The sequence below is a fragment of the Nomascus leucogenys genome, chromosome 17 (genome assembly GCF_006542625.1).
Source record: "Nomascus leucogenys isolate Asia chromosome 17, Asia_NLE_v1, whole genome shotgun sequence".
Lineage (NCBI taxonomy): Eukaryota > Metazoa > Chordata > Mammalia > Primates > Hylobatidae > Nomascus > Nomascus leucogenys.
Genome location: NC_044397.1, coordinates 34,716,051 through 34,738,295, shown reverse-complemented (window position 1 = coordinate 34,738,295; position 22,245 = coordinate 34,716,051). Strand labels below are relative to the sequence as shown.

Here is a 22,245-nt window from a genome sequence, read left to right as displayed (position 1 = left end):
AGTGTGGTTTTGTGCAATGTTTGGACCATACATTTCAGTTAAAACATGTTGGCTGGGTGCAGTGGCTCACGCCTGTAATCCCAGCACTCTGGGAGGCCAGGGTGGGCAGATCACCTGAGGTCTGGAGTTCTAGACCATCCTGACCAACATGGAGAAACCCCGTCTCTAGTAAAAACACAAAATTAGCCGGGTATGGTGGCACATGCCCATAATCCCAGCTACTCAGGAGGCTGAGCCAGGAGAACTACTTGAACCCGGGAGGCGCAGGCTGTGGTGAGCCAAGATTGCGCCATTGAACTCCAGCCTGGACAAGAAAAGCGAAACTCCATCTCAAAAAAAAAAAGACATGTTGGTTACTATAAATGAAATCTGAAAGTTGACTTAAATTTTTTTTTTTTTTTTGAGACAGTCTCGCACTGTTGCCCAGGCTGGAATGCAGTGGCACCATCTTGGCTCACTGCTACCTCTGCCTCCCGGGTTCAAGCAATTCTTGTGCCTCAGTCTCTGGAGTAGCTGAGACTACAGGTGTGCACCACCACGCCCCAGCTAATTTTTATATTTTTAGTAAAAATGGGGTTTCACCATGTTGCCCAGGCTGGTCTTGAACTGAGCTCTAGCAATCTGCCGGCCTCAGCCTCCCAAAGTGTTGGGATTATAGGCGTGAGCCACCATGCCTAGCCCTAAAATTTCTTTATAGGCTAGGTGCAGTGGCTCATGCTTATAATCCCAACACTTAGGGAGGCCAAGGCAGTAGAATCTCTTCAGACCAGCCTAGACAACGTGGTAAGACCCTATCTCTACAACAAAATTAAAAAAAAAAAATTACGGCTGAGCGCAGTGGCTCATGCTTGTAATCCTAGCACTTTGGGAGGCCAAGGTGGGCGGATCACAAGGTCAGGAGTTCGAGACCAGCCTGACCAACATGGTGAAACGCTGTCTCTCCTAAAAAAAAAAAAAAAAAAATAGAAAAATCAGCCAGGTGTGGTGGCACGTGCCTGTAATCCCAGCTACTCAGGAGACTGAGGGATGAGAATCGCTTAAATGTGGGTGGCAGTGGTTGTGGTGAACCAAGATTGCACCATTGTACTCCAGCTTGGGCAACAGAGTGAGACTCCATCTCAAAAAAAAAAAAAAATTAGCTGGGTGTAGTGGTGCACACTAGTGGCCCCAGCTACTCGGGAGGCTGAGGTGAGAGGACTGCTTGAGCCTAGGAAGTTGAGGCTGCAGTGAGCCCCTGTGATTGTACCACCTCACGATGACTGAGCAAGACAGTCTCAAAAATGAAATAAAATTATAGATTGCCTTTTTTTTTTTTTTTTTTTTTTTTTTTTGAGACGGAGTCTCGCTTTTGCCCAGGCTGGAGTGCAGTGGACCAATCTTGGCTCACTGCAACCTCAGCCTCCCTAGTAGCTGAGATTATAGGCACCTACGACCACGCCCAGCTAATTTTTGTATTTTTAGTAGGTAACAGGGTTTCACCATGTTGGCCAGGCTGGTCTCGAACTCCTGACCTCATAATCTGCCTGCCTCGGCCTCCGAAAGTGCTGGGATTACAGGTGTGTGCCAATACGCCCAGCCTATGCAAATACAGTTTAAATCTGTGTTCTCATGGCTGTAATCCCAGCACTTTGGGAGGCCGAGGCGGGCAGATCACGAGGTCAGGAGTTTGAGACCAGCCTGGCCAACATGGTAAAACCCTGTCTCTACTAAAAATAGAAAAATTAGCCAGGCGTGGTGGCACATGCCTGTAATCCCAGCTACTCGGGAGGCTGAGGCAGGAGAATCACTTGAACCCAGGAGGCAGAGGTTGCAGTGAGCTGAGATCATGCCACTGCACTCCAGCCTGGGTGACAGAGCGAGACTGTCTCGAAGAAAAAAAAAATCTGCCCATGTCCTGATGGCTCTCCCAAGCCTCAGTCGTGGGTCTCCAGTGGACTGCAGAGCAGTTACACCTGGACTTTCTACAGTTTCATAGTATGTTTCAAACCAGATCCCACTTTCCCATTTATTGCCCCCTCTTAAAAATTCTGTAAACCTGTCAGGATCAAAATTTTGTAAGTTTTCTTTGATTATACTCCTCATCCTCCTCCATCTAACCAGCATCAAGCCTGGGCAGGTTCAGTAAAGATGGAGTGGAATGATGCTGTTTTCAGAGAAGTTTTCAGAGTTGAGATTGTAGAGGAGATGGGATTTGCAAGTGATGGTAGCAGTGGCTGATACATGGCATATACTCTGTGTCAGTGTTGCCTGGCTCTTTTCCAAGTGGTTTTCATGTATTAATCAGCTGGGTGCAGTGGCTCATGTGTGTAATCTCATCACTCTGGGAAGCTGAGGCAGGAGGATCGCTTGAACTCAGGAGTTCAAGCCCAGCCTGGGCAACATAGTGAGACCCAGTCTCTACAAAAAACAAAAATTAGCTGGGCGTGGTGGCACACATCTGTAGTCCCAGCTACTCAGGAAGCTGAGATGGGAGGACTGCTTGAGCCCAGGAGTTGGAAACTAGCCTAGGCAATATAATGAGACCCCTGTCTCTATGAAAAGAAAACAATCCAATACTTGGTGAGGAATGATGGCCTACAGTAAATGAGGTAGAGCTGCTGAAATGATGAGCAGAGAAAGGGTGTCAGCAGACTCAGTGTGTGTTAAAATGAATTTCTTATACGAGACCTGAGAATCAAACATCTATGTTATCTCAGAGGGCCCAAATAGCTTTCCGTTCACTCAGACAATAAAAGATGAACTGAGGGGAGCACTGGGATTGTTCAGTGACAGCTGCTTCAGCAGGGTTAATAGTAGGAGATTCTGCTACAGAACAGAGTTCCCTGTCGTTAATGAGATGACTGGTCAGCAGAGGCCAGGCAGCAGCACTGAGCTATCACAGGTAAAGTGGACATAATTACCATGGTGGGCAACAAGGCCAGAGTGGCAGCTAGGGTGACTTTTTTTTGAGATGGAGTCTCGACGCTGTCACCCAGGCTTGAGTGCAATGGCACAATCTTGGCTCACTGCAACCTCTGCCTCCCAGGTTCAAGCAATTCTCCTGCCTTAGCCTCCTGAGTAGCTGGGACTACAGGCGCCCACCACCACACCCGGCTAATTTTTGCATTTTTAGTAGAGACAGTGTCTCACCATGTTGGCCAGGCTGGTCTCAAACTCCTGATTTCAGGTGATCCACCTGCCTCAGCCTCCCAGAGTGTTGGTATTACAGGCATGAGCCACCACACCCAGCCTTATTTTTGTTTAAACTATGAATTTAAAAAAAAATAGAGATGGGCTCTATGTTGCCCAGGCTGGTCTCGAACTCCCGGGTTCAAACGATCCTTCTGCATCAGCCTCCCAAAGTGCTGGGATTACAGGCATGAGCCACTGTGCCCAGCCCACTAGGGTGTCTTGACCCACAGGGATCTGTGGCGTTGACCAATAACCCTTGGTGTTCTCAGCAAAAACTTTCAGCCAACAGGGTAAGGCTTTGATTCGTATAAACAAAAAATCCTGAGTTAATGAGAAGGCTGATACCAGCTGTGACAATGGGAAATTGCAATCCTTCCGCTGCTTTCCAGATCTGAGCCAGTTCTGAGATCCAGAATCCATCAACTTAAGGGGAGTTTGGGTTTCTTTGAAGACCTTCCAACTGTACCATAAGTATACGCAATAAATATTTCCCCAAAGGACCTGTGGCTGTTCGCTAGAGTAACGTACTAGGAAAACAGAATGCCCAGGCCTTTTGAGGCTTTTTGATACAGATCTAATATGACACGGATCTAAAACTTACCATTGTCCTCCAGGCAGAGGTCAGCTGATAAATGGAGTCCTGGCCCAAATCCATCTCAGTGGGCCCAGTGGGAACAGACTCACCCTATGGCCATTTCCCTGAGAAGATAATTGGGATATGTTTAGCAGGGGGACAGATGCCCAGCACGTTGGTTACTTAACCTGTAGCATAGGTCATAGGAAGAAGGCTCAAGTGGGAACTCCTGCACACCCTGCCCTTCCCCAGCCAATCAAAGTGGCAAGAAAGAAACAATACTACACCCTGAATGGTGATTATTGCTACCCTCAAAGATGCAAAAGACACTCCTTCTGTATGTATGGCTTCTGTAAAAAACCAACGAGTCGTGGCTGATAGTGGTTGTCTGCCACAAACCCATCCACAACAGCTGTGCCAGGACAGTTCAACATGGCCCCTGGCTCTTGGTATGCAGCTATTATCTAGTGAAAGCATTCGCTTTATTTTTTTTTGAGACGGAGTCTCGTTCTGTCACCCAGGCTGGAGTGCAGTGGCACAATGTCGGCTCACTGCAACCTCTGCCTCCCGGGTTCAAGCGATTCTCCCACCTCAGCCTCCCGAGTAGCTTGGACTACAGGCACCCGCCACCATGCCCAGCTAACTGTATCTTTAGTAGAGACAGTGTTTTGCCATTTTGGCCAGGCTGGTCTCGAACTCCTGACCTCAGGTGATTGACCGCCTCAGCCTTCCAAAGCTGGGATTACAGGCGTAAGCCACCGTGCCTGACCCCCAAATCCAAATTTTCTAAAAGCTAAACCACTAGGAATAGTTTTCTCCATCTGTAAGAATTCAGTAACCAACACATCATTTGTTGTAATAATAGTCCTGAGGCATTACAAGATGTTATAAGTTTATTCTCAATCTCATTCAATTGTGTTCAATGTGGCTCAATTCTTTACAAATTAAAATTCTTGAATATATGTTAAAAATTGAACAGTCTTAATGTTTCTTCCTTAACTAGACTGGATACACGTCAGTTTAACTACGCAAAAGGTAATGCTGGCATGGCTTACTGGCACCCTAAGTGTGGGGAAGGGACTCTGCTCCAGTGAACTGGAGAGTGTGGAACTTCCTGACACCTTCTGAGGACCTCCTGCCTGCCGTGTTGCTGTGGAGCTCGCACTCCTCAGGCATCCCCTGATGTTGAGTGATACAAACTCTATCACCGGAATCGATGCTGCTGCAATGACAAGACTTCTTCCTGGTGTTCAGATTCTAAAGTTTAAAACGACGACAACAACAGGAGCACTTGAAAGTTACGATGCTTCTCCCTCTCCAGTGTGGACTCGCTGATGTTTGGAAAGATTGGACTTGCTACAGAAGGTCTTTCCACAGTGATGACACCAGTAGGGCTTTTCCCCGGTGTGGATTCTGTGGTGTTTATTGAAGTTGGAGCTGTGGTTGAAGGCTTTCCCACACTCCTTACACTTATATGGCTTCTCTCCAGTGTGGAGTCTCTGGTGGGAGCTGAGGCCCGCGTGCTGACTGAAGCTCTTCCCACATTCGTTACACTGGTAAGGCTTCTCCCCAGTGTGGATCCGATAGTGACGAATGAGGCTGCCTTTCCCGCTGAAAGCCTTGCCACAATCTTTGCACTGATATGGCGCCTCTTCTGTGTGCATTCTCTGATGTTTAAGAAGGTCTGAGCTCTGCCCAAAAGCTTTTCCACACTTACAGTCATAGGGCCGGTCCACCAAGTGTGTTCTGTAGTGGAGGGTGAGGTTTGAGCTGTGGCTGAAAGCTTTCCCACACTTGGTGCACACGTAAGGTTTCTCCCCAGTGTGTGTTCTCCTGTGTTTGGTGAGATTTGAGCTATTACTAAAGGCTTTGCCACATTCAGCACATATGTAACGTCTCTCTCCTGGGGTAGGTTTAGTAGGAAGTGATTCTCTACCTTTCTTGGAGCCTGACTCTTGAAGAGGGGGTTTTGTTCCTTTTTCATCTTCAAGGTTTGCGCACTGCCCCTCTAACCTGGCCTCAGGTTTATTGGCGATAATCACAGAAATTATATCCCCTTTGAGCCCCTCTGCTTCAGAACCTTTCTGCTCATCTGCTGATTCCTGGTGCTGGGTACTCAATCTGCAATCTGAAACAATAAACAGATTAAGGATACTTCAGTTGTTTCTTGTTCTGAGGAAGAAACTGTTGCCAGAGAAACAGAACCATCAGGTGAGACTGATGGATTCTGAAGGTTGACTAAATAGAGCTCATGATAGCGCATAGATACAAGTAAATCAGCATCCAATCTAGTTTACAATACTGCACTTCTTTTTTTTTGAGAGAGTCGCGCTGTCAGCAGGCTGGAATGCAGGTGACCTCAGCTCACTGCAACCTCCAACTCCCTGATTCAAGCGATTCTCCTGCCTCAGCCTCCAGAGTAGCTGGAATTACAGGCACGTGCCACCACAGCCAGCTATTTTTTGTTGTTTTTTTTTAGTAGAGATGGGGTTTCAACATGTTGGCCAGGATAGTCTTGATCTGACTTCGTGATCCAACTGCCTCAGCCTCCCAGAGTGCTGGGATTACAGGCGTGAGCCACCAGGCCCGGCCTCCACACTGCACTTTCACACAAGCCCCCACCCGAAGCTATTAAGATGTGAAGAAGGGCCGGGCACGGTGGCTCACGCTTGTAATCCCAGCACTTTGGGAGGCCGAGGCGGGCGGATCACGAGGTCAGGAGATCGAGACCACGGTGAAACCCCGTCTCTACTAAAAATACAAAAAAATTTAGCCGGGCGTGGTGGCGGGCGCCTGTAGTCCCAGCTACTCGGAGAGGCTGAGGCAGGAGAATAGCGTGAACCCGGGAGGCAGAGCTTGCAGTGAGTGGAGATCGCGCCACTGCACTCCAGCCTGGGTGACAGAGCGAGACTCCGTCTCAAAAAAAAAAAAAAAAAAAAGATGTGAAGAGAACATGGCTTTTTCCGCCAGAAAAACAGCTTCACATACAGAAGGCAAAATGCAGCATATGAGAGTGGTAGCTGGGCACAGCGGCTCACGCCTGTAATCCCAGCACTTTGGGAGCTGAGGCGGGAGGATGGCTTGAGACTGGGAGTTCAAGACCAGCTTGGGCAACATAGGGAGACCCTATTTCTACAAACAGTTAAAATAAAAAAAATTAGGCGGGCATGGTGTGCCCCTGTGGTCCCAGCTACTTGGGAGACTGAGGTAAGAGGATCACTTAAGCCTGGAAGGTCAAGGCTGCAGTGAGCCATGATTGTGCTGGCCTGGGCAACAGAGTAAGACCCTATCTTTAAAAAAATATTTATTTTATTTATTTTGAGACAGAGTCTCATTCTGTTGCCCAGGCTGGAGTGCAGTGGTATTATCTTGGCTCACCGCAGCCTCCGCTCCTGGGTTCCAGTGATTCTCCTGACTCAGCCTCCCGAATAGCTGGGACTAGAAGCACCTGGCACCACACCCAGCTAATTTTTGTATTTTTAATAGAGATGGGGTTTCACCATGTTGGCTAGGCTGGTCTCAAACTCCTGACATCAGGTGATCCACCTGCTGGGATTACTACAGGCATGAGCCACCCCGCCCAGCTTTTTTTTTTTTTTGAGATGGAGTTTTGCTCCTGTTGTCCAGGCTGGAGTGCAATGGTTCAATCTTGGCTCACTGCAACCTCCGCCTCCCAGGTTCAAGCGATTCTCCTGCCTCAGCCTCCCGAGTAGCTGAGATTAGAGGCATGTGCCACCATGCCCGGCTTATTTTGTATTTTTAGTAGAGACAGGGTTTCTCCATGTTCTAGACCACAGGCTGGTCTAGAACTCCTGACCTCAGGTGATCCGCCCACCTCAGCCTCCCAAAGTGCTGGGATTACAGGCGTGAACCACCACGCCCAGCCTTTTTTTTTTAAACAAACAAAAGAACAGCTGAGCCTCATGCAGATTAAAAACAAGGGAGAATGATTGCTGCAGGGCCAGAGTTAAGGAAAATGACAAGGACAATTAAGGATGAGGCTGAGTGGTAAACTCACAAAAACCCCTGTTCCCACAGCAGTTGAACATAAAAGCAATCAGAGGGCATTCTGACCATTTACAATCATTCCAGCCCCAGATCCGTATCAATCAGAATGAAAGCACATGATCTCCAGGAGGGCTTAACGCTCATCATTTCACTTACATTGGCTACATCTTGTAATTTAGTTATAAAGTGACGCTCACTATTGAAATCAGATGGAACCGTTTATCTTTTTAGAACACCTCACCAGGCAGTCACACCTCTTCAAAGTCCACCTGGCCATCCACATCAGGGAAAAGGGGAGTAAGAGAAATTCGCTCTGAAAACTGGGCCCCCTTTGAGAACTGTTAGTCCTCTGAGGGTACGGAAGCCTGTCAGCAAGCTACCTTCCTCCAAAGCCCTTTCCCCTTCCCTAGGAACTGCCCAGACAGCTTCTCTCTCTCTGCCCAGCTGTCTATCTCCTTCCTTTGCTGACAGTGACTATCAGCTGCTTCCAGGCTCACCCTCTCCTCACCATCTGCTGGGGGTCAGAGCTTCAGCAGCTAAAGTCCTTTACACTCTCCATAATTAGCAATCACTTGCCTACACGCAGACTTCTCTTCGAGTCACTGGACAGCCATGGACTACATGTGTGGGACAGAAGTAACTTCATAAAACTTTATTTTTGTTTTGTTTTGAGACAGGATCTAGCTCTGTTGCCCAGGTTGGAGTGCAGTGGCATGATCTTAGCTCACTGCAACCTCCACCTCCCAGGCTCAAATGATCCTCCTGCCTCAGCCTCCCAAGTAGCTGGGACCCCAGGCACTAGCCACCACACCTGGCTAATTTTCGTATTTTTTGTACAGATGGGGTTGTACCATGTTGCTCAGGCTGGCCTCAAACTCCTGGCCTCAAGTGATCCACCTGCCTTGGCCTCCCAAAGTGCTGGGATTACAGGTGTGAGCCACCATGCCTAGCCAAAAGTTAACATTTTAAAAAATAGCTGAATGAGGCAAAAATTGAAAAAGAATTTACCAGGACTATTTATTTCATTGTCTTCCAGGATGCACTGTTACTGTTGGGTAGTTTGCCATCAGTCTAATCAGCATTCCTTTGAGGGGGGTAATCCGTCTTTTATGTCTTGGTTACTTTTGAGACCCAGTCTCACTCTGTCGCCCAGGCTGGAGTGGAGTGGCGCAATCTCGGGTCACTGCTGCCACCACAACCTCCACCTCCTGGGTTCAGGTGATTCTCCTGCCTCAGCCTCCCAAGTAGCTGGGACTACAGGCGTGCACCAACAAGCTCAACTAATTTTTGTATTTTTTTTTTTTTTTTTTTTTTTGAGACGGAGTCTCGCTCTGTCGCCCAGGCTGGAGTGCAGTGGCGCGATCTCTGCTCACTGCAAGCTCCGCCTCCCGGGTTCACGCCATTCTCCTGCCTCAGCCTCCTGAGTAGCTGGAACTACAGGCGCCCGCCACTACGCCCAGCTAATTTTTTGTATTTTTAGTAGAAACGGGGTTTCACCGCATTAGCCAGGATGAATTTTTGTATTTTTAGTAGCATTGGTTTTTTTTTTTTACGGAGTCTTAGTCTGTCACGCCAGGCTGGAGTGCAGTGGTGCAATCTTGACTTACTGCAACCTCCGCCTCCCAGGTTCAAGCGATTCCCCTGCCTCAGCCTCCCGAGTAGCTGGGACTACAGGCACGTGCCACCATGTCTGGTTGAGATGGGGTTTCACCATGTTAGCCAGGCTGGTCTCAAACTCCTGACCTCAGGTGATCCGCCTGCCTCAGCCTCCCGAAGTGTTGGGATTACAGGCGTGAGCCACCATGCCCAGCCAGTCTGGGTTTTTTTTTTTTTTTTTTTTTTTGAGATGGAGTCTCACTCTGTCGTCAGGCTGGAGTGCAATGGCGTGATCTTGGCTCACTGCAATCTCCGCCTCCTGGCTTCAAGTGATTTTCCTGCCTCAGCCTCCCAAGTAGCTGGGACTACAGGTGCATGCCACCATGCCCAACTAATTTTTGTATTTTTAGTAGAGACAGGGTTTCACCACATTGGCCAGGATGGTCTCGATCTCCTGACCTCATGATCCGCCCTCCTTGGCCTCCCAAAGTGCTGGGATGACCAGTGTGAGCCACCATGTCTGCCCTCTCCAACTCTGTCTGCCTCCTCTGGAACAGCTATTAAACATACGCTGGACATCCTCATCTGATCCCACACTGATGTCCAATGCCTGCCACCTTGATCTTTCTAAGCAGCATTTCAGATGACTTCCTCGCATCTACCTCTGTTTGCTAATCATGTCCTTGATTATTTAAAACAGCCACTGCATTCTTAATTTCAATGACTACAGTTTTCACTTTTAGAAATTCTATTTTGTTTTTGTCAAAGGTGCCTGCTTGTGTTTTTATTAACAGTTTCTTGGCCAGGCGCGCTGGCTCACGCCTGTAATCCCAGCACTTTGGGAGGCCGAGGAGGGCGGGTCATGAGGTCAAGAGTTCGAGACCAGTCTGGCCAACCTGGTGAAACCCTGTCTCTACTAAAAATACAAAAATTAGCCAAGCATGGTGGTGGGAGCCTATAATCCCAGGTACTCGGGAGGCTGAGGCAGGAGAATCACTTGAAACTGGAAGGCGGATGTTGCAGTGAGCCGAGATGGCGCCACTGCACTCCAGCCTGGGCAACAAGAGCGAAACTCTGTTAAAAAAAGGGCTGGGCGTGGTGGTGTGCACCTGTAGTTGCAGCTACCCGGGAGGCTGAGGCAGGAGAATCTCTTGAATCTGGGAGGCAGAGGTTGCACTGAGCCGAGATTGCGTCACTGCACTCCAGCCTGGCGACAAAGGGAGACTCCGTCTCAAACAAACAAAAAAAGACTTTATGCAAAGCTTTCAGAGCCAACTTCCCTTTCCTTGGGAGGGCCCAACAGCTTTGTCTTCTGTCCTATTTGGGTACTAAAACCCAAGCCTGTTCCTGGCTCTGATAATCCTTCTACTCCACCCTCTTCTTTGTGTAATACTGCCAAGGGGCTACACCAAAAGATATGGAAAATAAAACTGACCAGATAGGTCTCTGGCTATTTTTATCTCTAATTACTGTGGCAACTCTGGGGAGACCCCAGTTGCCTGGAGAGGTCTACCGTGTTCACCACAAACCGTGAAGAATTTAGCTGTTTAATTTTTTACTTTTCCTAGAAAATGTGATTTTTAACACGGCTCAAAACTGTTTCCATGATGGAGTTTCACGTTTCAGACACAGCAAGCATGGAGGGAGATTTCTGAGGGCCATGGACTCTTGTCATGAAATCACACCACACACATAAATAGTGGTCTACACCACCAACACATAAGCAAAGTCCTGGTTTCAAACTATTAGGATTTGGAATAATATGCCATATTTTTGCAAACATATAATTAAACATTAACTTTGTTTCAAAGATTTAGTTCTAATCCTTCTGGTGAATGAAAGTACTTAAGAGTAGAAGCCATAAAATAACAAAATAACATAGGGTCAGCTTGGGCAACATAGTGAGACCCTGTCTCTACAAAAAAATTAAAAGTTAGCCAGACATGGTGGTCCCAGCTACTTGGGAGGCTGAGGTGGGAGGATCACTTGAGCCCCAGAGATTGAGGCTGCAGTGAGCTATGATCACGCCACTGCCCTCCAGCCTGGATGATGGATGGAATCCCTGTCTCAGAAAAACACACAAAAACACCCCCACAGGGGATGACCATTTATGGCCTGAGATTATTCTATAAACCATAATATATGGAGATTTGAGCTCAGGAGTAGTCACCTAATATATCTTTGACTTGTGAAAAATGCCCCACCTCTTTCCATAGCTTCAGAAAGGAGGTTGCCAATTATTTTCCATTTGCCCTTCCCAGATCCATTCTCTGACCCACCCTGTGGCCCAGGAAGCTGACCCTAAGGGCTGCACTGTCTTGTCTTTCCTGCCCTCTGGCTGCCAACTGAGTTTGTCATTGGGGAACAAAAGCAGGAGATTTAAGGGGAGAAGGAGGGTGCAGCTGGGGTATTTATTCCATTTTCTCCTCATCCCACGGCAGGGCCTACAGCCACAATTCTATCAAGTGACCCCCTCCTCCATGACTATAGCTCTTACCTGGTTCTGGTAAGAGGGCCCCCCTCTGTCCCTTTAGGTTCACAGGGAGTAACAGCTTTTTTTTTTTTTTTTTTTTTTGAGATAGAGTCTTGCTCTGTCGCCCAGGCTGGAGTGCAGTGACGCAATCTCGGCTCACTGCAAGCTCCGCCTCCCGGGTTCACGCCATTCTCCTGCCTCAGCCTCTCCGAGTAGCTGGGACTACAGGCGCCCACCACCACGCCCGGCTAATTTTTTGTATTTTTAGTAGAGACGGGGTTTCACCGTGGTCTCGATCTCCTGACCTCGTGTTCCGCCCGCCTCGGCCTCCCAAAGTGCTGGGATTACAAGCGTGAGCCACCGCGCCCGGCCTTCGGGAGTAACAGCTTTTCACTGTTGTCTGATGCAACACTATTCCTTATTGGTTCATTTGAAGTGTCTACACCTCTGTTAACAGTTTCTTTTTTAAACCCACTTCAATTGACTCTTTAAAAAAAATTACTTGTAATACCCAGACTTCAAAGAGAAACTGATCCTTTAAGAGTGATCCATTCCCATGCTAGGGCCCAGGCTAAGACAGCCTTACTTGGGGGAGGAAAGGGAACTATTTCCACCCTGTCAGCCCAACCAATCAAGTCAATCTATGAAATCACCTCACAACCAAGAATTACTAATTATTCTGCTTCTCCAACCACAGAGGCCTGGGGCACTAAATAGGAGTCTAATGGGGGTCCTCACCTCGGACCTTTCTCGGATCTTGAGCGAACTCCTGCTCCTCACCAGACTCTTGGATGTACAGGGGCCCCCAAGACTCGTATTTGTGACTGGTCTCCAAGGGCTGTGGCTGCACGCTGCTCGGGTATTCCTTTGCAGTTCCCGAGGAGGATATCTTCTCCCACACCGGTTTCTGTTCATTTGGAGAAGCTGACACCTAGAGACAATCAGGAATGGCTGGGTTTGTGCATGGCTCACTTTAAGACCAAGAATGAAAATCCCAGGAGAGCTATATAGAACCTCTAGGAAAGAGAAAAGGAAAACACCCATCCCATTACATTCCCAAGGCTAAAAGTTAGTCTAGGATGATAGAGAAAAATAGGAGGAAACAAGGTCTAATTCAGCAGAAATTCCCATTCAGCGAATCTAACTGTATGGACAAACCCTTGTTCCTGCCTAGAATGTTACACTCCCAATCTCCTAGAATAACAAAGGTCTCCCCTGCCTACCTGGTGTCCTGGCTCATCCAGTTCCCGCTCCAGATCTTCGAGGAGAGTGACAGCCTCTTCAGCGCTCTCCGGGCAATGCTCCTGCACCCAGGCCTGGAGCTCCTGGGGCAGGATGGTCAGGAACTGCTCCAGCACCAGTAGCTCCAGGATCTGCTCCTTGGTGTGGATCTCGGGCCTCAGCCACTCACAGCAGAGCACCCGGAGTTGGCTCAGGGCCTCTCGAGGTCCAGGGGTATCATGGTACCCAAACTGCCTGAAGCGCTGGCGGAACATCTCCAGGCTAGGAAGGTACTTGCCTTTCTCTTCTTTCTCCTCGACTTTTACCATCAGAGGCCCCACCTGCTCCTGTGGAGGCCTAGGGCCCAGAGCTGGGGCCATGCCTAGTACCTTGGTCATCATATAAACTCCAGAAACAGCCTCACTAAAGATGGGACTCTGTTGGGGCAGGAATATTGGTTCCTTTGGGTTTCCAGTTCTTTAGGGCCACACGTTAAACCTAAGAAAATACAGTTACCAAAAAATAATCAAACTGAAAAGTGTTTTTGGGTCTTTACAGCCATACCTTTAGCACAAGAAATTGTGGAAATTATGTCCACCATAAAACTACCATATAAAAACAACTGCTCAAAATCTTTCTGGAATGAGCTGGGTACAGTGGCTCATGCCTGTAATTCCTGCACTTTGGGAGGCCGAGATGGGTGGATCACCTGAGGTCAGGAGTTTGAGACCAGCCTGGCCAACATGGTGAAACCCTCTCTCTACTAAAAATACAAAATTAGCAAGGTGTGGTGGTGGACGCCTGTAATCCCAGCTACTTGGGAGGCTGAGGCAGGAGAATTGCTTGAACCCAGGAGGCAGAGGATACAATGAGCCAAGTCTGCACCACTGCATTCCAGCCTGGGCAACAGAGCGAGATTCCATCTCTAAAAAAAAAAATCTTTCTGCAATCAGCTCAGGATATCCTACTTTGACTTCAGTGGTCTCCACTTTCCTAAAAAGTGCAATGTGGCACAATTTTAAAATTAACTTTGCTCGAAAACTAGTTCAGAATCTCACCACTATAGATATTATAGTTTCTGAGATTTTATCAAGCTATCTACTGGCTAGATGCCATCTGTTTAAACCTAAGACATTTAGCTTGAGCAATGAAAATTCACTAGTCAAGGCCAGGCATGGTGGCTCACGTCTGTAATCCCAGCACTTTGGGAGGTGCTGAGGTGGGAGGATCACGAGGTCAGGAGATTGAGACCATCCTGGCTAACACGGTGAAACCCCATCTCTACTAAAAATACAAAAAATTAGCCGGGTGTGGTGGCGGGCACCTGTAGTCCCAGCCACTCGGGAGGCTGAGGCAGGAGAATGGCGTGAACCCGGGAGGCGGAGCTTGCAGTGAGCCGAGATCGCGCCACTGCACTCCAGCCTGGGCGACAGAGTGAGACTCTGTCTCAAAAAAAAAAAAAGGAAAATTCACTAGTCAAATGACTGGGCCTGTCAGTATGACCTGAGTCATGCTCAAAGGGTGTAATTAACTAGTACATTAAAAATAACTGAGGTCGGGTGCAGTGGCTCATGCCTGTAATCCCAGCACTCTGGGAGTCCGAGGCAGGCCTGGACTCGAGACCAGCCTGGCCAACATGGTAAAATCCTGTCTCTACTAAAAATACAAAAATTAGCCAGGCATGGTGGCACGCACCTGTAATCTCAGCTATTTGGGAGGCTGAGGCACACAAGAATCACCTGAACATGGGAGGCAGAGGTTGCAATGAGCCGAGATCACGCCACTGCACTCCAGCCTGGGTGACAGAGCAAGACTCTCTCTCAAAAAATAAAAACAAAACAAACTGAAGTGCCAGGTGCAGTGGCTCACATCTGTAATCCCAGCACTTTGAGAGGCCGAGGTGGGCGGATCACTTGAGGTCAGGAGTTCGAGACCAGCCTGGCCAACATGGTGAAACCCTGTCTCCACAAAAAATACGAAGATTAGCCAGGTGTGGTGGCACGCACCTGTGGTCCCAGCTACTTGGGAAGCTGAGGTGGAAGGATCACTTAAGCTCAGGAGGTCGAGGTTGCAGTGACCTGCAGTTGTGACTGCACTACTGAACTCCAGCCTGGGTGACACAGCAAGACCCTGCCTCAAAAAACAAAAAGAAAATCAAAATCAAAAAAACAAAACAAACAAACCACCCCAAAACAACCAATTAAGCTAATTTCAAACACATGACAATCTCCATAGATCTGGCTTGACGGCACTTAAAAAATATTAAAAGTCGGCCGGGCACGGTGGCTCACGCCTGTAATCCCAGCACTTTGGGAGGCTGAGGCAGGCGGATCACGAGGTCAGGAGATTGAGACCATCCTGGCTAACACGGTGAAACCCCGTCTCTACTAAAAATACAAAAAAAAAAAATTAGCTGGGCTCAGTGGTGGGTGCCTGTAGTCCCAGCTACTCGAGAGGCTGAGGCAGGAGAATGGCGTGAACCTGGGAGGCGGAGCTGGCAGTGAGCCGAGATCACACCACTGCACTCTAGCCTGGACGACAGAGTGAGACTCCGTCTCAAAAAAAAAAAAAAAAAAAGAAAAAAAATTAAAAGTCATACATTTATACACAGCACACATAGACCAAAACTTAACAGTGATATTGGTAGGTCATGGAATTATAGATGATTTCCACGTTTTCATTCTTTGTTGGATTTCCAAATTTTGTTTCTTAAAGAATGAGAAAATTGTCAGGCATGGTGGCTCACGGCTATAATCCCAGCACTTTGGGAGACTGAGGTCGGCGGATCACCTGAGGTCAGGAGTTCAAGACTAGCCTGGCCAACATAGTGAAACCCTATCTCTAAAATACAAAAATTGGGCGGATGTGGTGTTGCACACCTGTAATCCCAGCTTCTTAGGAGGCTGAGGCAGGAGAATAGCTTTAACCCGGGAGGGGAAGGATGCAGTGAGCCAAGATTGCACCACTGCACTCCAGCCTGGGCGACAGATCAAGACTCAGTCTCAAAAAAAAAAAAAAAAAAAAAACAGAGAGAGAGAGATCGTAAGTAGTTTTCTGACAAACAAAATGGACTTTAGTGCTAACATTCTGTAAACACGGTTCATAGTTATGAAATTAAGGCTTTGATTAGTCTTAAAAAACAAAAAAAAGAAACTAATGTTGGTGGAGTGTTTAGCAGTGGAATTAAGACATCAGGAAGCAACCCAAAGCATTAAAAGGGAAACTGTAAGGCACGGAAAAAAATGCATACAGAATTATTTTCCAAAATGTGTTCAAAAGCACTATAACTAAGGTGGGGCATGGTGACTCACGCCTGTAATCCCAGCACTTTGGGAGACCGAGGCAGGTGGATCACCTGAGGTCAGGAGTTCAAGACTAACCTGACCAACATGGCGAAACCCCGTCTCTACTAAAAATACAAAAATTAGCCGGGCGTGGTGGCAGGTGCCCGTGATCCCAGCTATATGGGAGGCTGAGACATGAGAATAGCTTGAACCTGGGAGGCAGAGGTTGCAGTGAGCCAAGATTGTGCCACTGCACTCCAGCCTGGGCAACACAGTGAGACTCCGTTGCAAAAAAAAAAAAAAAAAAAACCACTATAACCAATAATTTGAATAAAGGATTCTTTGGCCAAATAAGTCTGTATGTACCCAGTACATACCACAGGAGTGCCCGAGTACTACTTAAATATTGAGTCAGGGGAGATGCAACATCATCTCACCTCCTAAAACAAAGGCCCGAGCACCAAAGACTAAAATAAACAAGAAATAACGAGGTAGCTGCGCTAGAGAGCTTTCTTTACAATATTTAAAACAAGTGGCCGGGTGTGGTGGCTAACGGCCGTAATCCCAGCACTTCTGGAGGCCAAGGCAGGTGGATCACTTGAGGCCAGGAGTTGAGACCAGCCTGGCCAACATGGTGAACTGGGGCCATCCATGCCTAGTATCTTGGTCATCGTATAAACTCCAGAAATAGCCTCACTAAAGATGGGACTCTGTGGGGCAGGAATATTGGTTCCTTTCGGTTTCTGGTTCTTTAGGGCCACATGTTAAGCCTAAAAAAGTATAGTTGCCATAAAATTACAAGTTACTGTCTCTACTAAAAATACAAAAATGAGCTGGGAGTGGTGGCAGGCACCTGTAATCCCAGCTACTTGGGAGGCTGAGGCAGGGAATCACTTGAACCTGGGAGGTGGAGGTTGTAGTGAGCCAAGATCGTGTCACTACACTCCAGCCTGGGTAACAGAGTGAGACTCTGTTGCAAAAAAACAAACAAACAAACAAAACCCAAATATATATGTATAAAAGAGACCTCCTCAGTGGTAGATTAACTTTACATAACTGTTAGAGAATTTCATACTCTATCCAGAGGAGGGCACCCTAAGACCAGGAAAGAAACCAGTGTTTGGGCTGCTCAGCTTCTGTGATCTGGCCTGGGAAACATGGCAAGTCACCAGGGAGTCATGCAGCACCTGCTGGCATCACACAGGGAGCATCATGTAGTAACATAACATTCATGTGGGACACACTCTGAGAATTCGGTGAATCCAAATTCACAGATGCCACTGGATCACATGATTGCCTCTGCAAATTACAGAAAAGTTTCCTTGGATGTTGCTGCTAGGCAGTTGGCTGGGTAAGCTCATTAGCTAAGCGATTTATTCTAGGCACATCAGTTTTGTTTTTTGGTTTTTTTTTGAGATGGAGTCTCACTCCGTTGCCCAGGCTGGAGTGCAGTGCCATAATCTTGGCTCACTGCAACCTCTGCCTCCCCAGTTCAAGTGATTCTCATGCCTCAGCCTCCTGAGTAGGTGGGATTACAGGTGTGTGCCACCATGCCTGGCTAATTTTTATATTTTTAGTAGAGATGGGGCTTCACCATGTTCGCCAGGCTGGTCTTGCTCAAGTGATCCACCCACCTTGGCCTCCCAAAGTGCTGGGATTACAGGCATAAGCCACCACGCCCGGTGGCACATCAATTTTGCGGTGCACACAACTCAAATGTACAACGCATGAAGACTACAAACGAGTAGAGGGCTGGGTGCCCTTCCTCCTTCCTGCACTCACTCTCCTTGGTGATTTCACAAGTTGCATGGTTTTAATTACCATCTAAGTATACTCACAACTGCCCAAACTGTACCTCCAACTTAGACCTCCCTGCTGACCTCCAGACTCATACGACCAACTACCCACTTGCCATTACCACGTGGATGTCCAGTAAGACATCTCAAGCTTAACAGGTCCAAAATGGAATTCCCATCTCTCCCTCAAAAGCTGTTCATCTCAGCTAATGGCAACTCTCACTGTTCTTCTTACTTGGACCGAAAAACCTGGGGTCATCCCCTGACTCCTCTTTCATATTTTTTTTAATTTAATTTTTTTATTTTTTAGAGACAGTGTCTTAGTCTGTTGTCTAGACTGGAGTGCAGTGGCGCAATCACAGCTCACAGAAGCCTCGAACTCCTAGTCTCAAGCCATCTTCTTGCCTTGGTCTCTCAAAGTTCTGGGGTTACAGGCGTGAACCACTTCGCTGGGTCTTTATTTTATTGTTTTTAAATTACAGAGGCAGGGTCTCGCTTTGTTGCCCAGGCTGGCGTGTAGTGGTGCCATGATAGCTCACTGCAGCCCTGAACTCTTGGCCTCAAGCCATCCTCTCACCTCAGCCTCCAAAGTAGCCAGGACTACAGGTGTGCGTCACCACATCTGGCTAATTAAAAAAAATTTATTTATTTATTTTTGTAGAAACGAAGTCTTGCTTTGTTGCCCAGGCTGAGGCATAACTTGAGCTCAGGAGTTCCGGGCTGCAGAGTTGTGGCTGTACCACTGTGCTCCAGCCTAGGTGACAAAGGAAAACCCTGTCTCTTAAAAAATAAAGAAGCATGCAGCTAGAAATCAGACGCTTCATTACTAACTCACATTGTCTACAATCACAGTGACTTTTTAAAAGCTATCTAGACTGTTTATCTCAAGAAGTCCATCAAGCAAAAGTTCATGGTCTATCATAAACAGAAGGCCCTTGTTCTGTGTCCATTTTCCCTCCTCCTTTATGCCAATCTCCCAAAGCTTATATGCCCTTATGAAAGCACCCCAAGTCCATTCTGTAACAAGATGAGGCATAAAAAAATCAAATTACCATAGATTCTAAAAGTAGAACAGCACTTACCAACTTGTGCTAAAATGCTTCACACTCAGTCCATACCTGAAAATCCCTAGGGGTCCCGGTGCGGTGGCTCACGCCTGTAATCCCAGCACTTTGGGAGGCCGAGGCGGGTGGATCACGAGGTCAGGAGATCGAGACCATTCTGGCTAACACGGTGAAACCCCGTCTCTACTAAAAAATACAAAAAATTAGCCAGGCGTTGTAGCAGGCGCCTGTAGTCCCAGCTACTTGGGAGGCTGAGGCAGGAGAATGGCTAGAACCCAGGTGGCGGAGCTTGCAGTGAGCAGAGAACGCGCCACTGCATTCCAACCTGGGTGACAGAGCAAGACTCCATCTCAAAAAAAAAAAAAAAAAAATCCTTAGGCAGCCAAATTACATAATTCTTGAGCCATAGAATTACACTAATTGTTACAAGTTCTTTTTTTTTTTTTTTTGAGACGGAGTTTCACTCGTTGCCCAGGCTGGAGTGCAATGGCGCGATCTCGGCTCACCGCAACCTCCGCCTCCCAGGTTCAAGCGATTCTCCTGCCTCAGCCTCCCTAGTAGCTGGGATTACAGGCATGTGCCACCACACCCGCCTAATTTTGTATTTTTAGTAGAGACGGGGTTTCTCCATGTTGGTCAGGTTGGTCTCGAACTCCCGACCTCAGGTGATCCACTCGCCTCGGCCTCCCAAAGTGCTGGGATTACAGGCATGAGCCACCGTGCCCGGCCACACAAATTCTTTAACCTGAATCAAATTCCGCATCATTTCAGAAATCCTAGGTTAGTCCAAGACCAATGCTCACTTTCTCCATAGCAGCCTTCAACACTTGAAAACAATTGTCTTGCCTCTTGACTCTTTTCCTCTCCACAGCTCAACTGTTCCTTAGATTTCTTTTTTTTTTTTTTTGAGACGGAGTCTCGCTCTGTCGCTCAGGCTGGAGTGCAGTGGCGCAATCTCGGCTCACTGCAAGCTCCGCCTCCCGGGTTCATGCCATTCTCCTGCCTCAGCCTCTCCAAGTAGCTGGGACTACAGGCGCCCGCCACCACGCCCGGCTAATTTTTTGTATTCTTAGTAGAGACGGGGTTTCACCGTGGTCTCGATCTCCTGACCTCGTGATCCGCCCGCCTCGGCCTCCCAAAGTGCTAGGATTACAAGCGTGAGCCACCGCGCCCGGCCTGTTCCTTAGATTTCTTGGGTTTCCAAGTACCTCACCCATCAAATCGACTTTTTTTTTTTTTTTTTTTTGAGACGTAGTGTCGCTCTGTCGCCCAGGCTGGAGTGCAGTGGCATGATCTCGGCTCACTGCAACCTCCGCCTGCTGGGTTCAAGCGATTCTCCTGCCTCAGCCTCCCGAGTAGCTGGAATTACAGGCGCGAGCCACCACACCCAGCTAATTTTTGTATTTTTAGTGGGGACAGGGTTTGGCCAGGCTGGTCTCGAACTCCTGACCTCAAATGATCCGCCCGCCTCGGCCTCCCAAAGTGCTGTGATTACAGGCGTGAGCCACCGCGCCTGGCCCAAATCAACTTTGTCTTGACATTCTTATTTATACATGGTTCTTTAAGAATGTTTTTCTAAACCTGAGCAGATCCCTATTCTGTGTGTGCGTTCTAGCCCGAACAAAGCCCGAGGGAACTATTTCTTCCCTTGGATTGGATTCTACCCAAGACTTCTAATGAGGTTCGGCTTCCCACAGGTTTCCAACCCCTTGGGCGTATTCCCATCAATGAGCCTTGCGTTCGGACCTCCAGTTCAGAAACAGAAAAAAGGCGGCCACGGTCAGACTGATAGACGGCTTGGCTTGGGGAGCGCACACACACAAAAAAACTATTCTGGAACGCGAAAGAACTTCCAGAACATCTGTTCTTCCAGCTTTCATTTGTTAAAGCACCAAGTGGAAGAAAAGGCTTTCCAGGGACCCAGCGCCTCCACCAGCTGGGGCTGGGCGGGGACGGGGAGCTCCTCCCCACAGCCCTGCTAGGACCGGTCTAGGTGGGGTCCTCGGAAGCCACAGCTGCTAAACCCACTCCTCCCTCCCCAAACCATTCAGCCAAGGCTCCCTTTCCTGTCCGCCTCGCTAAACCGCGACCAGCAGGCTCACCGTGAATCAGAGCCGCTCCGGGTACCGGGAGACCGCACCGCGCACCTCGGGAACGCGCACCCGGAAGTGCGTCATAGCCCCGCCCCCGCGGAAAAGTCGTGCGGGGCCGTAGCGGCCCCTCTAGAAATTCGGGAGGTCCTCTCTGTCTCTGGCCCTTGAGACATCGGGGAGGAGCTGAGTCGACCCCGAAAATAAAAAGCCAGGGACTCTTTCTGTTTTTACCAAAGACGGTCAGACCAGATGAAGTCTTCGGCGGTTCTCCCACCCAACCCCGACGCCCTGCGACAGGGAGGGCATGGGCTGAGGCAGCCACCTCGGTCCCCCTCGTGGACTTCAGAGCCCAAGGTCCCTGAGTACCCTTGGGACAAGCACAGAGTTCCTTGTCCATAAACCTGGATTGAGGTCACTGGGTACCCTTGGGCCCAGCTCCTCGGTCCAGGTTTATGGACATGGAATGCCGTGCTTGGCCCGTGAAGCCAGAGATTGAGTTAATACTTCGTTGATGAAAACAGTCAAACTGTAAAATATTTGAAGACATTTATTTTGAGCCAAATATGAGTGACCAATGGCCCGAGGCACAGCCTCAAGAGGTCCTAAGAACATGTACCTATGATGGTCGGGCTACAGCTTGGGTTTATACAATTTAGGGAGACATAAGACACCAATCAATACATGTAAGATGAACATTGGTTCCGTGGGAAAGGCAGGACAATTCCAAGCGGGGATGTTCCAAGTCATAGGTGAACTCAAGGATTTTCTAATGGGCAACTGGCTGAAAGTTATTGTCTAAAGACCTATAATCAATAGAAAGGAATGTCTGGGTTGACTAAGGCAGGGGTCCCCAACCCTTGGGGCACAGACAGATACGAGTCCATGGCCTGTTAGGAACTGGGCGGTACTGCAGGAGGTGAGCTGCAGGAGCAAAGCTTCACCTGTATCTACAGCCACTCCCCATT

General features: G+C 48.3%; 1 protein-coding gene across 4 annotated transcripts; it reads right to left on the bottom strand.

Moving 5' to 3' along the window:
- Positions 1–4,620: 4,620 nt before the first annotated feature.
- On the bottom strand, positions 4,621–21,362 carry ZSCAN21 (zinc finger and SCAN domain containing 21). Of its 4 annotated transcripts, XM_030795967.1 has the most exons (5): positions 21,290–21,355; positions 18,959–19,140; positions 13,046–13,541; positions 12,561–12,753; positions 4,621–5,873 (listed from the first exon to the last, which is right to left on the bottom strand). In XM_030795967.1, exons 3-5 carry the CDS (start codon positions 13,442–13,444, stop codon positions 5,044–5,046), a joined length of 1,422 nt encoding a protein of 473 aa, XP_030651827.1. In that variant the 5' UTR covers positions 13,445–13,541; positions 18,959–19,140; positions 21,290–21,355; the 3' UTR covers positions 4,621–5,043. The 4 variants fall into 4 exon arrangements, with proteins under 4 accessions (XP_030651827.1, XP_003278116.1, XP_030651826.1 ...); XM_003278068.3 differs by lacking the exon at positions 18,959–19,140 and having other exon boundaries at positions 21,290–21,362; XM_030795966.1 differs by lacking the exon at positions 21,290–21,355 and having other exon boundaries at positions 18,959–19,266.
- Positions 21,363–22,245: the final 883 nt, after the last annotated feature.